The sequence below is a fragment of the Halteromyces radiatus genome (genome assembly GCF_025201355.1).
Source record: "Halteromyces radiatus strain CBS 162.75 chromosome Unknown BX664scaffold_3, whole genome shotgun sequence".
NCBI classification, from domain to species: domain Eukaryota; kingdom Fungi; phylum Mucoromycota; class Mucoromycetes; order Mucorales; family Cunninghamellaceae; genus Halteromyces; species Halteromyces radiatus.
Window position 1 is genome coordinate 2,003,429 of NW_026251689.1, and position 14,751 is coordinate 2,018,179.

Genomic DNA, 14,751 nt, shown 5'->3' on the forward strand with positions numbered 1-14,751 from the left:
ACGGATATATGTATAAAGTGTTCTAATAAAAGTCAATCTATACTAATATTGTCGTCAAAGATCGTTTCAATGGACCATTCACACGAATCATAGCTAGACTTCCAATAATCACTGCTATTAGTAGATAGATCATAGGCCAACGCATATTGAAATCACTATCCGTATTTTCAGTCCATCCCATAAATGCAACTAAAATAACACCCCCAATATTGCCGATCAAGAATAAATAACCAGTAGGAATGATCTCATTAACAGGATAGAATAGTTCTCCACAGTATTGAAAGATTGCAGGAGCTATAGCTGAATAAAACAAATAAATAATATATATATAAAGAATAAAAATGAGATGATCGATGATTACTTTTCTATTTTTTTTTCTCCCTTTTCTTTCAAAGACTTACAGTAGGATGATGCTCCAAATCCAATACTAAAAGAAGAAAAGAAAAAAAAAGGTAACTAATGTCATTGACAATATCTGCATATTTTGAACTTACCATGAGAATGCAACACCCCAAAACGATTTCCATTCAATAGAAATATATAATACAATCATACTGAAGCTGGTCAAGATAGATAATGTACCACACACGAGACGATATTTCTTGGTGTTGTCCAGATAATGACCAACCAGGATACTACCGAGTACACCAACAAATAAGGTCACACAAGAGAGAATACCAACATCGTTTTCAACAATAATTCCAGTAAAAGGAGGAAGCAAGATTTGATCAATCAAAGTAATAATGGCACATTGAGCACCTATTGATAAAGATAATTCATAACAGTAAATATATCTATAATAAAACCCTATACCTTTCAGTTACCAAATATAACACCATAAGAAAGTAATAGAAGGATAAAATTCTTTTCCTTGAAAAGTCTTTGAGTAGTAGAATCAACATTTGAATTTGAAATGTCCACACTATAAAAAGACATGTGAGTATTGTTACCAAAAAAAAAAAAAAAAGTCATTTGGCTATCCAACTTAAGTTACCTTGTCTGAGTATAACATGGAGGTTGCTTTTGAAATGCTACTGTAATGATAAGAATAACCAAAGTACACATGATGAATTGTAAAAGTAATAAATGAGGTATGTCATCCAACATAGTGTCGAGATGGATTGCCCAAGGAGACCATAGGCAGCCTATCGCAATGCCCAAATTGTTTGCAGATACTGCGATCGATGTTGCCACATTGATTTCGGATTCCGGAAACCAAGCTACGGCCAGCTGTGGAGGAATAGCCAGCATGAACACCTGAGCTATAAATAATAAATAAAGTTAAATCATTTTTGGAAATGATTATACGATCTGTTAAATGGCATCCCTATTTTTTTTTTTTTGTTCTCCTCTTTTTATTACCTAGAGCAGCAATAGATTGTCCAATAAATAAGAATAAAAAACCGTAGAGTGAAGGTATTGCACCAAACCAACGCATACCAGATCCAATCACATTTAGAACAGCACCAATCAAGATACCCCGACGAAGACCACTTCCAGGGACAGTAGAATGAGAAGGAACTTGATCATTTTTGAATGATATATCATCAAAAACACCAAAAGTAAAATACACAACAAGAGGGTATAGTAACATATATATAGAAGAGAGAGAATGAATAGCATTGATAGTAAAAGTGCTTACATGGTGGAAGTAATAATCAACAAAGATATAAAGACAAGGAGCGAAGGTAACCCACATTAGTGCATTGGAGAAGGAGAATAAAGAAAAAGACAATAAAATAAACCATCGCCAAGGTATTCTATATATCGAATTAGTATGTACTAATGTAGTTGTTTCATTGACTTCAACCATGAAAAAGGGGGGGTATATGGTATAAAAAAGAGAACAGAAAGAAGAAAAAAAAAAAAAAAAAAAAGAACAGACAAAGTCTATATTAGGGTCACTTCAATCTCAGACAAGGAAATTGGTTCGATCCAATCAAATTCAACATTGTCTTTTATCAAACCAAAAAAATTTTCTCTTTAATTCTTTTGTGCTCTCCTTTTTTTTTTTTCCTTTTTACTTTTTTTTCTTTCTTTCATCACAAATAATAAAGAAAAAACAATGTCTTCATATACTTCTTCCTATTCTTCAAGTAGACACCATAGTGAATCTAGTCGTCGTGACCATGATAGCCGTGATCGACATAGTAGCAGTCGTGATTATAGTAGCCGTGATCGACATAGTAGCAGCCGTGATTATAACAGCCGTGATCGACGTAGTAGAAGCCGTGATCGCAGCAGTCGTGATCGTCATAGCAGCAGAAGCTATAGAGACAATCGTGAAACTTCTCCAAGAAGATCAAGTCGCCAGTAAGTACTCATTTTTTTTATTATTATTATTGTTATTATTGTTATTGTTATTATTATTATTATTTATTTATTTATTTATTTATATCATACTCAATTATCCTTTTGATTTTAAATATCTAGTTATGAATCTTCAAGCACAAGTAAAACCAATGATCGTGGATATAGTTCTTATCGTTCCAATAGCTCTTTTGGGGGAAATGCTCCGTCTAGTAATGGTAGTAGTTATGGACAAAGCAATTATGGTGGTAGCGGATATTCTTCTTATAACAATGGTGTTAACTTCCAAGGCGGTGATCGTATGTCTCAATTGGGTAACACTTTGAAGAATACTCAATGGGATATGAATTCATTACCAAAATTCGAAAAAAATTTTTATGTTGAACATCCTGATGTCACAGCAAGAACCTTGGAAGAAGCAAATCAAATTCGAGCAGCAGCTGGTATGACGGTAACAGGTATCGATGTTCCAAAACCTCTCAAAACTTTTGCTGAAGCCAATTTCCCTGGATATGTGATGAGTGAACTTGAAAAGCTTGGTTTCCCTTCTCCTACTCCTATTCAGTGTCAAGGATGGCCTATGGCATTGAAAGGTGATGACGTTGTGGGTGTGGCTGAAACTGGTTCTGGAAAAACTTTGGCCTATATTCTCCCTGCTATTGTTCATATCAATGCTCAACCACTTCTTCAACCTGGTGATGGTCCTATTGTTTTAGTTTTGGCTCCTACTAGAGAGTTAGCCGTACAAATTCAACAAGAATGTGTCAAATTTGGTCAATCTTCAAGAATCAAGAATACTTGTCTTTATGGTGGTACTCCTCGGGGACCCCAAATTAGAGATTTATCTAGAGGTAATAAAAAAAAAAAAAACTATATAAATGTTCAATTATCCTTACTTTTCTTTTTGAAAATGTTGTTAGGTGTGGAAATTTGTATCGCCACTCCTGGTCGTTTGATTGATATGTTGGAATCCGGTCGAACCAATCTTCGTCGTGTCACCTACCTTGTTCTTGATGAAGCTGATCGTATGTTGGATATGGGTTTTGAACCTCAAATTCGTAAGATTGTCAATCAAATTCGTCCTGATCGTCAAACCCTTATGTGGAGTGCTACTTGGCCTAAATCTGTACAACAATTGGCCGAAAGTTATCTCAAATCTTATATTCAAGTTACTGTTGGATCTTTATCATTAAGTGCCTCACAAAATGTGACTCAGACTGTGGAAGTTTGTGATGAAACTCAAAAACGTGGAAAGTAAGTAGTAGTGTATCAATTAAAAAGGTGAAATCCTAATTCTTTATTATTATTATCATTATTTCATAGATTGATTGTACATTTAGAACGTATCATGGATGAACCTGAAAATGAACGAAAAACTATTATCTTTACAAGTACAAAACGAACTGCTGATGATATTACACGATTCTTACGACAAGATGGATTCCCTGCTTTGGCTATTCATGGTGATAAAGCACAAAATGAACGTGACTGGGTATTGAATCAATTCCGTACTGGTGGTCATCCTATTATGGTTGCTACTGATGTTGCCTCTCGTGGTATAGGTAAAAAAAATCAAAATAATAATTAAAAAACAAGGAGAGGAGGGGGAACATGATGGAAAGAAAAGAAGGGGGGGACAAGTAACATATGAAATGGAGCATTTTTTTGATGAATTAAGATCGAAAAAATCATGATTTCTTATATGTTTTTTATCTCTCCTTTTTTCTTTTTCTTTTATGTATTGTTATCGTTGGAATCATAATGATGGACTGGCTAAAGAGGGGGGAATACTCGAAACAACAACAATATGAAAGAAAGACCAATAGATCTACCATTCAAGCTCTTTTTGTTATTGTTTTTGGAAACTCTCTCTCTTTTCCTTTATATCGTTTGAAGAAAAAAAAAAAGAAAAGAAAATGAGGGAAAAAAGGTCTTTTTATTTATTGTATTTTTTTTTAAAATAGATGTCAAGGATGTCAAATTTGTACTCAATTATGATTTCCCTACTAACATTGAAGATTATGTACATCGTGTGGGTCGTACTGGTCGTGGTGGTCGCACTGGTTCCTCAATCACATTCTTTACTACTGACAATGCTCGTCAAGCTCGGGAACTAATCAATATCCTTCAAGAAACCAACCAGGAAATTGATCCTCGATTACAAGCTATGGCTGCTGCTGGAAGAGGTAGTGGCGGTGGACGAGGTGCACGAGGTGGTCGAGGAAGAGGTCGTGGTGGTTATGGACGGGGAAGTTATGGAGGTGCTTCTTATGGTAAGTTATAAAGATATTATTCAAATTAGTGTCTCACTCTTTTTTTTTTTTTTTTTTTTTAAATAGGTGGTGGTGGTTATGGTTATGGTTATGGTGGTGGTGTATCATATGATGCTAGTGGCTATCAAGGTGGCTACCAAGGTGATTATCAAGGTGGATATGGTGGATACTAGATAGTTTGGAATTATCCTTTTTTATTCTCATTTCTCTCTCTTTTTTTTTTTTTTTTTTTTTTTTTTTTTTGCTGCTCTTCTATATTTTACTTTGATCATCTATCTCCTTGATTACTTTTCATATGTCCTACATTTTAGCTTAGAAATATATATACTTCATAGTTTTCATTTTATATTCAATAAACAAAAGTACTTTACAATTTTATTTTATTTTTTTTTTCTTAAAGAAGAAGAAAAGACTGATGAATATCTAGATAATAATTGACTGATGGATGATAATACATGAAAAGGCAGGTAGAGTTTGCAGGATTTATGATATTGAAAAAGAAAATAAAAGGTTGATGATGATTGATTGGCAACATTCAACTACCTGTAACATTATACTATAGAAAGAATAGGAACGGTATTATGGCATGACAATATTACCATCGAAACTATAAAAGTACTAACACTAATCATCATTATGATGTAATACTCCATACCACGTATTTTCCATTTTATTTCTATTTTCTTTATTCTCTCTCTTTGATATTGTCAGTGGATGCCTAAATTTATATGATGCTTTAATAAGGTCATACTCAATGGTCTCCACATCATGATGATTATCATCATTAGTCATTACCTTAGGAAGTACATAGAATTATTTATATGAATATTTATACAAACCAACTCATTCATTTATCTATCATCATCATTTATCATCAAAGAACGCCATAGCAATCCATCCATTTTTTTTTTTTTATTTTGTCTAACACATTGAAATCCCGAGGAACCAAGTAAATTTATGCGCAAGTGTCCTCTTTGGTAGTCAACTTATGTGTAACATTTGATAAAGAAAAACAATACTGTAATATAAATGAAAGACATAAGGGATGTTTATTGAAAATGATTGATAAAAGTAATACAAGCAAAATAATAAAAATAAAAATAAACAAATCAATAAAACTAAGAATAAATATATAATAAAAAGGAAGTAACACTTTCAAAGACAAAGAAAAGATAAACTATAATAACTAAGGACAATCTATTCATGCTTTTCGTCTGACCTTGATGAGTTGACAGAAGATTGAGCAGGTTGGTTTTGGGATTGAGTTTCGGACATGGAGTGGTGAGATGTATATGAATGTTGCTGTTGTTGCTGTTGTTGCTGCTGTTGTTGATGTTGTTGCTGTTGTTGCTGTTGTTGTTGTTGCTGTTGCTGCTGTTGGGCAGCAAATTGTTGTAATTGTAATTGGTATTGCTGTACTTGTTCCGGAGTCAACTATATAAAATAGAATAACATACGAATAATGTATATGAGTAATGGTTAGTATCGTATTAATTTTATTTTACCTGAGACAATGGTGGATAGTAAGCAGCATCCATTTGTTGTTGTTGAGGAACCTAAACATTAGTTTTTTTTTTTTTTTTAAAATAAAAAAAGATATCAGTTCTATTCTGTGATTATTGATCGCTCAGTTGATATTTAATATAGAGCGAAATCTGGTTCATTTCGTCTAAGTTCATTCATACGTACCTGTCCAGGTGGATAAGATGGAAGGTTTGGTGGTTGTTGATAATAGCTGGCATAACTTTGTTGCTGATCATATACAGCAGAACTTGGTGCCTATTTAAAATATAGAAACAGAAATAATTAAAAGTGAGAATATAGAACTTTTCATATTTTTCTGTTTATATACTTTTGATGCTTCTTCACGGGGTACAATATCAATCAAAAAGTCGCACATATCCGTTTTTGATATAGCTGTAGCAATATCTGATCGTTGAAGTGTTCGTCGTTTGTTTTCTTCAGCGTGAACCCTATGTATATATAAATAGTAAAAGGAAGTAAAGATAAACATATATTGTCCACTTCTTTTCATTGATATCATTATTTTCTACTTACCAAGCGCGCTTTGTGAGTTCAGTGATGAAGATTTCACAACCTTTAGCAAATAAAATAGGAGCCTATATAAGAATAAAATAAAAATGAGAATTGGGAACATATAAAGAAAAAAAAAAAGTATTATTCAAGAACTATTATTTTTAAATATTCATACCTCGGCACTGATCATCTAGAGGAAATAAAAAAATAAAGGATGACACGTAAGTAAAAAGAAAATTATCTGACTATAGTCCTTCTTTTTCATTTTACCTTGACATCTTGATCTGTTTTCATAACCTTTTTGATACGGGCCAATGGTAAAGGATGGTTTTTAAAGTCGGGTTCACTGGCATCAGCAATTCCCATTTGTTCGTGCCAAAACTTTGGAAGATCGAAAACAGGATGACCTCCAGGCGCGGTAGCACTACCTGAAACAGCGGCGGCAGCAGCAGCGGCAGCAGCAGCAGCAGCTGTAGCAATAGCAGCATTACTAGGTTGTTGATGATGGTAATGTGGATCGTTGTTAGATGCCATGTTGTAATCACTATGAGTGTGTGTTCGTGGAAGTTAAAGAAAAAAAAAAAAAAAGAAAAAAGAAAAAGAAAGACGAGACGAAAAAAAAAAAAAAATTACACATTGAGATCTTTTACACGTCACATACGATTGGATGAGTTCCGCTGGGGATTCAAGAATATCCATGGCTGAAAATGAAAAAATCTGATACTTGATGATGGGCATGAAAGACCCCCACCAATCAATAAGAGTTCCGATGAAATGTTAGAATTAAATGTTAGTTCAAATCAAATATATACAACACAAATTTTTATTTTCAAATAGGGGGGATGATCAATTCTATTCTACAGAATATAACAAATCTACAACACTAATACTAATAATCCATTCACATCTTTGGTTGTTAATATCACGACAGATCATCTTCATCTGTTTCCCAAATATCATCCGTTGTAATTGGAAATTCATCAAATTCACCATCTGCAGGGACTACATTATAACAATCTTTAATATTGATATATCGTAATTGCTTACATTGTTGTGCCAAAAACCTAATGCCTTCTTCCGATATTTGTTCACACCCGGATATGTCCAATTCTTCCAAAGATATACAATGTTGTGATATGGTGTATATTGAATCATCGGTAATCGAGCTATAGGATATATCTAGTCCAATAAGACTTGGATGATCCCGTACAAAGTTTTCCACAACTTCGTCAGTGACGTTTCGAACAGCTTTCAATGATAAATACCGTAAAGATGAGCAATTTGAGATTGATGAGATTACTCTTCGAGGATCCCTATTTCATAAAAAAAAAAAGTGTATGAGAAGAAGAAGTAATTATAGTATGACTTTAGAATAATTACAAGTTGCAAAAACCAACATCAAGGTTCTCAAGGTGGATAGTACGTAAAAGTAATGTATTTAAAACGGATCCAATATCTTGCTGCCAACGATCAGGTATACCTTGCAAGTCGATGATCTTGATCAATTCAGAATATCTTGGAGTCAATCGTTGTATGAATAGTGTGAGTTGATGGAAGGATAATATAGATGGTGCACGGTAAAGATAAGGAATGGCGACTTGATGAAAAGTTCTAGAGACAAAACTAAGTTGAACTAAAGTTTGTTGGTCATCACGAAGAAGATTAGTAATTACATTGAGTATTTCCGAAGCGAGAGAATTCATGTATTTATGCAATAAGAAAAGAAGGTAAAAGAAAGTTAGAAAAATGATTACCTGTGGTTGAATTCAGTCACATCATTTTTTGCAAACACCCGTGGACTAGGTTCCCACCCAGAAAAAAAAAATGAAACGGGCGTTTAAAAAAAAAAGAATTGATGAGTGATCACTATAAGATATATATCTTATATATGAAGTATGTACTTACAATTAAAAATTTCCTTCTAGATCATGGGCTAACGATTGCTGCATTCGACCAATCCAGGATGTACAGCCTCGAAGTAAGTAGACATTTTGTTGTTGTTACTATCTTCATCAATCAAAGTGCAAGAGGGTCGGAAGCCAATTGTTCAATATCAATCATAATCCTGTTGGTGGCTGTATTCAAATCACGGCTACGATCCACGAATCCATACTTTCGACAAAAACAATCAGGATTATCACATGTAACGGCACCATAGTTTGGCGATACCTTTCCTTTAATATTTTTCTTAGGATGATGAATAGGTTGGTGACACAAGGAACACAACTTTGTTGATCGAAATTCATCAGTATGACAGACGATAGAGTTTTGACTGATGTTGTTGATGAGTTTGTTTTGCGATTTGTCCTTTTTGTCGTTCTTGTTGCTGGTATTGCTACATCTCTGACGGTGGAGGTTTGCTTCCAAAGAATATGCTTTTCGATTCAATATTGGTTGATTTCGTTTTGCGCGTTGATCAGCATTGTTGTAAGAATAAAATGAAGACAATCGTTGTTGGTATGACTTGATTGTCTACGTTTTAATAATAATAATAAAAAAAAAAAGAAGTTAGACCAAGCTTTATCTGGTACAGGTATTACTTACAGCATGATTTTCTTTGACCTTTGTTGTATCAGTCGAAATATGGGATGATAATTCTGATTCCAACTCTGAAATACTTTTTCGACCTTCCATGGCTACCTATTTATATGAAAAAGAAGAAATAAAAAGTGAGAAAAAAAAGTAAGCAAATTTTCTTTGCCTTTTTTTTTTCTGCTTACCTTCTTTTGCTCCAAAGCTTTTTTCTTCGTTCGAGTACTTTACTTTATTTCTTGATATGAGCATTCGAATGGATTTACTTCAAGCTAATGGTTAATTTCTGAGCCTTCAGCATATTAAATCGGAAGTCCTGATCGTTTTTTTGCTTCTTCAGCCAAAGGCGCCAATGCTTCAAATTTGTTTGATAGAGCTAAGCGGAATCCAACCTGACTGGCCGTTATATCACAGTAGTGAGAAAGGTAACCATACCAGGATCACAACCAATGTAATTGATAGATTTGTTTGATTATTCCTTTTCCATGAGTTTGACTAGCGATATATCTTCAGGATGAACAACACCTTTGAAATTGTTCATTGTTGGTTCCAAGTTCGATTATTTTAATTCATTGCCAGCATCATCTTGATATAATTGTCGATATAAAGCAGCCATAGAGCTTCGGTATCAGATTTATATCATTTCAGACACCGGATTCCAGTTGGTTCGTACTTTTTGTTAGTTTGGAAGGTTTGCTTGACTTGCATACTTGTTGGTTGTTTGTTGCAATTATTGGCTATAATCTCATTCAATTGTTTTGTCAATCGTGTCTCAAAAGTTCTTTTGATATATCTTGTTACTTCTTGCTTGTCAAGTTGGATTTTTTAATTGAGTTCGACGCGGTTGTTGTTGTAAACATGTTTTGGGATATAAGTTTTGATTGTAAACGTTGGGTTGAAGTTTCTTTCTTGCCATCAAATTAGGTATAGATAGAAATGAGAATAAAGAAGAATATAATGTAAGGCATTAGAATATAAGAAGATAAAAATGAAAAGTAAAAAAAAAAATAAAAAGAAGAAAAACAAAGAGAAGGGAAGGAACAGTAACTTTTTTTTTTTCTCAAACCACTTTTTCTTCGAGATATCGGAATCTAAATTTATGGCATTTAGCATGGATTACATAAATGCTGGTGAGGATACAATTACAAAGCTTTACTGAATAATAAAAAAAAATATGAATACAATTAACTTTATTAAAGAAGAAGAATGATATAATAAGACGAATGAAACTATATCTTAATAAAAAAAATCAATAAAAGAACCAAATGAGAAAAAGACAAACCGAGATAGTCGTATTATGTGGCATACAAAAAGAGTGAAGACAATATCAATGTTCCATGTACAAAATAATGAAGAAACAAAAAGAGCAGGATTAATTTATTTTCTACAACGTACTTTTTTTTTTTTTTTTTTTTTTTTTTTACCATTTTGAATACCATCCAACAATAAACGAGCCATTATTATGTATAACATATAGGATAATATAATTCTTGATTATTCAAATACTCCATTCACACTAGTATTGATCAACAGTATGTTTTCTAGATTGGAGAAGATATGCTTTGTGAATTTGGCCTTGCAAATCAATTTTTGTAGGTGACTTTTAGCGACATGTTATTTTTGAATTCCGTCATTTATTATTGAACAAAAGTCCTAAATAATCCTCTCCTCCTCTTCCTTTTTTTTTTTTTTTTTTATTAAAGTCATATTTTGTTACTTTTTCCCTCCAATCTTCAATCAATATGGTTAGTAGAAAAAAAAAATAAGAATAAAAAATTACATATTCATCTATCTTTTTGGATACATATTAATGAAACTTTACTTTGTTTTCATGTTAGCTTCTTCGAATTCGTTCCAAAGAAGGTATGGCTCGCGTACAAGTGGAACCTCAAGAAACGTTTGGTTCTTTGGCAGCTAAGGTATTTTATATCATTTGTTTTTTATAAATGTCTTATGTGAAGTTTTTATATTTGATTAGATTGCTCAGTTACATAATGTGGATGCATCTACTATAGCGATCAGCAACAAACAAAATACAGCGGACGCTACACCTATTGGGCAACTTCAAAATAACAGTCTTTCTTCTGCAAACCTTAAGTAAGAAAAAGCGAAGAAAGAAAGATGGAAACTGAAATTAATTTACCTTTGATTTTTATTTTTATCTTTATTTTAATTTATTTCGTTTTATTTTTGGAAAACACACAGACATGGAGATATTGTGTATGTGACGTATACAGATCCTGAAGACAACAAACCGGCAGATATCCAACCACCTGTACCTGATATAAATGGAAATATATCTATGGATAAACTCGCCCATACTAAACAAGACCCTGTCGATGACTTTTTAGAAAAACAACGTGGACTGATTAAGAGATCTAAGGATCCAAAATTGTAAAGAAGAAAGGAAAAATTATGATTTTTTTTTTATCAATAATATGTCTAACTTGGAAGTATTTTTTATTTTATTTTATTTTTATTTTGTTTTTGTTACTGTTGATAGCTGTCGACATGGAGATAATGCAATGTGTGATTATTGTATGCCTCTCGAAGTAAGTAAATGAATAGAAAAAAAAAAGGTTGATCTATAGATTCTTATCTATCTTTTTTTTTTTTTTAGCCATATGATAAAGGATACCTGGAAGAAAATAAGATCAAGCATATGTCATTTCATTCTTATTTACGTCATATTAATTCAGCTCAACAAACCAAAGCGCCATCATCTGCAATCCTTACACAACTGCCTCCCTTAGAAGAACCAAGCTATAAAGTCAAAGTCCCCTGTACAGGAGGTCATGCGTCTTGGCCAGAAGGAATCTGTACTAAATGTCAACCTAGTGCCATTACTTTACAACGACAGGTAATATATACATAAAAAAAAAAAAAAAGAGTGGGATAAATGATATACATAAGGCAATATTAATTTTGGAAATTATAGACCTATCGTGTAGTCGATCATGTAGAATTTTCATCAGCATCATTAATCGACAACTTTTTGAATTATTGGCGACAAACTGGTAATCAAAGGATTGGATACCTATATGGACGATATGAACCTTATCTTGAAGTACCTCTGGGAATCAAAGCTGTGGTTGAAGCAATTTATGAACCTCCTCAAGAAAATCATGTTGATGGACTGAAATTATCTATTCCATGGCAGGAAGAAGTTTTGATCGATGATGTTGCTCACGCTTGTGGATTATCTAAGGTTGGTGTTGTATTTACTGACTTGATAGATGATGGTAGTGGAAGTGGAAAGGTTGTGACAAAGCGACATGTAGACTCTCACTTTTTATCTTCATTGGAATGCTCTTTTGCTGCGGAAATGCAACTTGCTCATCCTAACGTTAGTCGACACGCTGTGACAGGGAAATATGGTTCCAAGTTTGTGACATGTGTAATTTCTGGTGATCTCGAAGGCAACATTGGTGTCAGTGCTTATCAAGTTTCCGATACTATGACAGCCATGCATGATGCTGGAATTGTGGAACCAAGTCGAAATCCATCTGTGGTCCGTGTCAAGGAAAGTATCCCACATCAACGATATGTACCTGAAGTATTTTATAAATTCAAGAATGAATATGGTGTAATGGTTCAAGAATCTGCAAAACCTACTTTTCCTGTGGAATACCTTTTGGTCAACGTAAGATTGATTTTTTTTTTTAAAAATGACTAAATGTTTTTTATTTATTTATTTATTTATTTTTCCTTTTTAGGTGACAAATGGATTTCCTCAAAAACCTTCTCCTCTATTTACTGATAGTAGAGATCTGACAGCAGAAGGGGTGTCTCATCCTGATATTGGTACTCTTGGAAAGCATCTTCTTCGTGGTAAATCAAAGGATGATCTTCAGGCATTACTTTCAGATTTCCATGTTTTATGCGCTATACGATCTATGGACATGCTTTCTCGAGAAGAGTTCAAGATTGTATGTGATATTGCAACCAAAGCTTCGGATATCAATATAGATATTCTAGATCAACTACAAGGATGGCAAACATTATTGATGGTTCTTAAGGAAGCAGGTAAACAAATTAATATATAGAAAGGGAGATAGGATCGTCACATGCTCATTTTTATTTTATTATTATTTTATCCCCTCCTCTTTTTTTTTTTTTTTTTCTTTAGAAGGCAACGCAAGAATCAATACACCATCTATACAATCAAGAAGTGGCTCTGGAACAAATACACCATCTGAAACTATTGTAACTGAAATCTCTTGCAAACACTGTACATTTACTAATCCTGGTAGTAACAACAATTGTGAAATGTGTGGATTACCATTATCTGATTAGTTAGAATACATTATAAAGGATAGAAAGGATGATATTTTTTTGTGAAGAATAAACATATATATTTTTTTTTTGTCTTACCAAGAGTATACATAGTCTTTCATCTTTTTGCATAGAGAACATGTGTGATGTCTCCAATTTAGTTTGCGACTCCATTTTTGGATAGTAAGTTACACCAATCATTTAAGCTGTTCTTTTTTATCTACTAGGGACCAAAAGAAAAAACGCTCTTTCTTCCTCTTTCTTTTTCTTTCTTTTTTTTTTTTTTTTTTTTTTGATATTCCACTTGCCATGTTGCCTAATTCTCGTATTGTTCCTCCTCCAACAACTCTAGAAAAGGAACATTATACCGAACGACCTCCTCTTCCTTCTACTACTTCTTGTAAAACAGACTCAATTAATAAAGAAGGAAAACCTACAAGATATCTCTCTCGTACTGTACCACCACCAAACCCTCCTGCCAAACAACAAGGAACACATCAACAATCATATATAACAACTAACGGTGTACATCATCCTTTACCTTCATTTAGACAACAACAACAACAACAACAAGTAAAAAGAAAACCTTTGATGGAACCTGATCTAATCCCACTCCCTAGTACTACTTCTTACCAACCAACGACTGAACCAATTTTACGACGTCAGGAACTACCTTCTCCACCTTCAAAGTACGACTCTTTTTTGGATTCTTCTTTATTTCAAAGTCAAGATAGATCTTTCAGGACAGATGCACTGACAGCAGACGATGCAAAGAAGGTATAGTGAAATATATAACTTGAAATATGCTAAATATATAAATATGTACAAGACCCCTTAGCTTGATACTCAACTAACAAGTTTTTTTTTTTTTTTTTTTTATCCAATTTAGAAATCCAGTAGCAGCCGGAAAGGTTTTGGCAAATTCTTCAAAAAGCTAGGCAAAGTAAGTTTTATATATTATTTGATATGACTAATACTTATACTACCAATATTAGTCTATAGATGATGATGAAGCTCCACAAGTTCGTTCGGTAGGAAGCGTCGTATCTGTCAAATCATCAAGGTCCTATCATAATATACCACTGGCACCTCCTCCACCACCACCTCCTCCACCATCTAAGCAGCCAGATGATCTCATTTCAAGCATACCTCAAGAATATCGCTCAAGAATCCTCAACAACAAAAGTAATAACAAACAACATACCCACACCTCATCGTCTTATGGATCTGAACAGCCCACTCTTGCTCGAAAATCAACTTTAGATTCATCTAATATACCTTATTATCAAAATCAGCGACAACAGCAACAACAGCAACAACAAAA

General features: G+C 33.4%; 7 protein-coding genes across 7 annotated transcripts; 3 read left to right on the top strand and 4 right to left on the bottom strand.

Annotated features, from left to right (window-relative positions):
• Positions 1–37: 37 nt before the first annotated feature.
• BX664DRAFT_364843 (major facilitator superfamily domain-containing protein) lies at positions 38–1,699 on the bottom strand (the record flags this gene model as incomplete). The annotated part of the gene is made up of 6 exons (XM_051548436.1): positions 38–300; positions 402–427; positions 495–759; positions 825–922; positions 995–1,262; positions 1,363–1,699. 6 exons carry the CDS (start codon positions 1,697–1,699, stop codon positions 38–40), a joined length of 1,257 nt encoding a protein of 418 aa, XP_051401683.1.
• Positions 1,700–2,006: 307 nt separating this feature from the next.
• BX664DRAFT_372033 (P-loop containing nucleoside triphosphate hydrolase protein) lies at positions 2,007–4,616 on the top strand. Its single transcript, XM_051548663.1, has 5 exons — positions 2,007–2,313; positions 2,434–3,161; positions 3,231–3,564; positions 3,634–3,872; positions 4,090–4,616. Exons 1-5 carry the CDS (start codon positions 2,066–2,068, stop codon positions 4,119–4,121), a joined length of 1,581 nt encoding a protein of 526 aa, XP_051401684.1. The 5' UTR covers positions 2,007–2,065; the 3' UTR covers positions 4,122–4,616.
• Positions 4,241–4,594, top strand: BX664DRAFT_260467 (P-loop containing nucleoside triphosphate hydrolase protein; the record flags this gene model as incomplete). The annotated part of the gene is made up of 1 exon (XM_051540633.1): positions 4,241–4,594. A coding segment is annotated over one exon (354 nt), but the record flags the coding sequence as incomplete, so codon positions are not given.
• Positions 4,617–5,609: 993 nt separating the features above from the next.
• Positions 5,610–7,193, bottom strand: BX664DRAFT_357694 (histone-fold-containing protein). The gene is made up of 7 exons (XM_051547978.1): positions 6,891–7,193; positions 6,796–6,810; positions 6,642–6,703; positions 6,436–6,556; positions 6,273–6,362; positions 6,089–6,139; positions 5,610–6,017 (listed from the first exon to the last, which is right to left on the bottom strand). The coding sequence occupies exons 1-7, from the start codon at positions 7,152–7,154 to the stop codon at positions 5,781–5,783; spliced, it is 840 nt and encodes a 279-aa protein (XP_051401686.1). The 5' UTR covers positions 7,155–7,193; the 3' UTR covers positions 5,610–5,780.
• Positions 7,194–7,542: 349 nt separating this feature from the next.
• BX664DRAFT_313310 (uncharacterized protein) lies at positions 7,543–8,323 on the bottom strand (the record flags this gene model as incomplete). The annotated part of the gene is made up of 2 exons (XM_051542625.1): positions 7,543–7,933; positions 8,001–8,323. 2 exons carry the CDS (start codon positions 8,321–8,323, stop codon positions 7,543–7,545), a joined length of 714 nt encoding a protein of 237 aa, XP_051401687.1.
• Positions 8,324–8,479: 156 nt separating this feature from the next.
• Positions 8,480–9,700, bottom strand: BX664DRAFT_103246 (uncharacterized protein). Its single transcript, XM_051539673.1, has 3 exons — positions 9,341–9,700; positions 9,165–9,260; positions 8,480–9,092 (listed from the first exon to the last, which is right to left on the bottom strand). The coding sequence occupies exons 2-3, from the start codon at positions 9,252–9,254 to the stop codon at positions 8,637–8,639; spliced, it is 546 nt and encodes a 181-aa protein (XP_051401688.1). The 5' UTR covers positions 9,255–9,260; positions 9,341–9,700; the 3' UTR covers positions 8,480–8,636.
• Positions 9,701–10,836: 1,136 nt separating this feature from the next.
• Positions 10,837–13,537, top strand: BX664DRAFT_329264 (NPL4 family-domain-containing protein). Its single transcript, XM_051544748.1, has 9 exons — positions 10,837–10,897; positions 10,991–11,071; positions 11,131–11,249; positions 11,358–11,546; positions 11,656–11,704; positions 11,773–12,012; positions 12,091–12,795; positions 12,869–13,178; positions 13,282–13,537. Exons 1-9 carry the CDS (start codon positions 10,895–10,897, stop codon positions 13,446–13,448), a joined length of 1,863 nt encoding a protein of 620 aa, XP_051401689.1. The 5' UTR covers positions 10,837–10,894; the 3' UTR covers positions 13,449–13,537.
• Positions 13,538–14,751: the final 1,214 nt, after the last annotated feature.

What these genes read in the sequence shown, in the direction of transcription:
- BX664DRAFT_103246 (XM_051539673.1), bottom strand. Translation starts at nt 9,254, where the DNA reads ATGGAAGGTCGAAAAAGTATTTCAGAGTTGGAATCAGAATTATCATCC. An exon ending in AGGTCAAAGAAAATCATGCT is followed by an intron (nt 9,093 to 9,164) that starts GTAAGTAATACC and finishes ATTAAAACGTAG; the next exon opens with ACAATCAAGTCATACCAACA.
- BX664DRAFT_329264 (XM_051544748.1), top strand. An exon ending in CCATTACTTTACAACGACAG is followed by an intron (nt 12,013 to 12,090) that starts GTAATATATACA and finishes TGGAAATTATAG; the next exon opens with ACCTATCGTGTAGTCGATCA. An exon ending in TGGAATACCTTTTGGTCAAC is followed by an intron (nt 12,796 to 12,868) that starts GTAAGATTGATT and finishes TTTCCTTTTTAG; the next exon opens with GTGACAAATGGATTTCCTCA.
- BX664DRAFT_372033 (XM_051548663.1), top strand. Translation starts at nt 2,066, where the DNA reads ATGTCTTCATATACTTCTTCCTATTCTTCAAGTAGACACCATAGTGAA. An exon ending in CCAAGAAGATCAAGTCGCCA is followed by an intron (nt 2,314 to 2,433) that starts GTAAGTACTCAT and finishes TTAAATATCTAG; the next exon opens with TTATGAATCTTCAAGCACAA. An exon ending in GAAACTCAAAAACGTGGAAA is followed by an intron (nt 3,565 to 3,633) that starts GTAAGTAGTAGT and finishes ATTATTTCATAG; the next exon opens with ATTGATTGTACATTTAGAAC.
- BX664DRAFT_357694 (XM_051547978.1), bottom strand. Translation starts at nt 7,154, where the DNA reads ATGGCATCTAACAACGATCCACATTACCATCATCAACAACCTAGTAAT. An exon ending in CCCGTGAAGAAGCATCAAAA is followed by an intron (nt 6,363 to 6,435) that starts GTATATAAACAG and finishes TATTTTAAATAG; the next exon opens with GCACCAAGTTCTGCTGTATA. An exon ending in CATCTTATCCACCTGGACAG is followed by an intron (nt 6,140 to 6,272) that starts GTACGTATGAAT and finishes ACTAATGTTTAG; the next exon opens with GTTCCTCAACAACAACAAAT.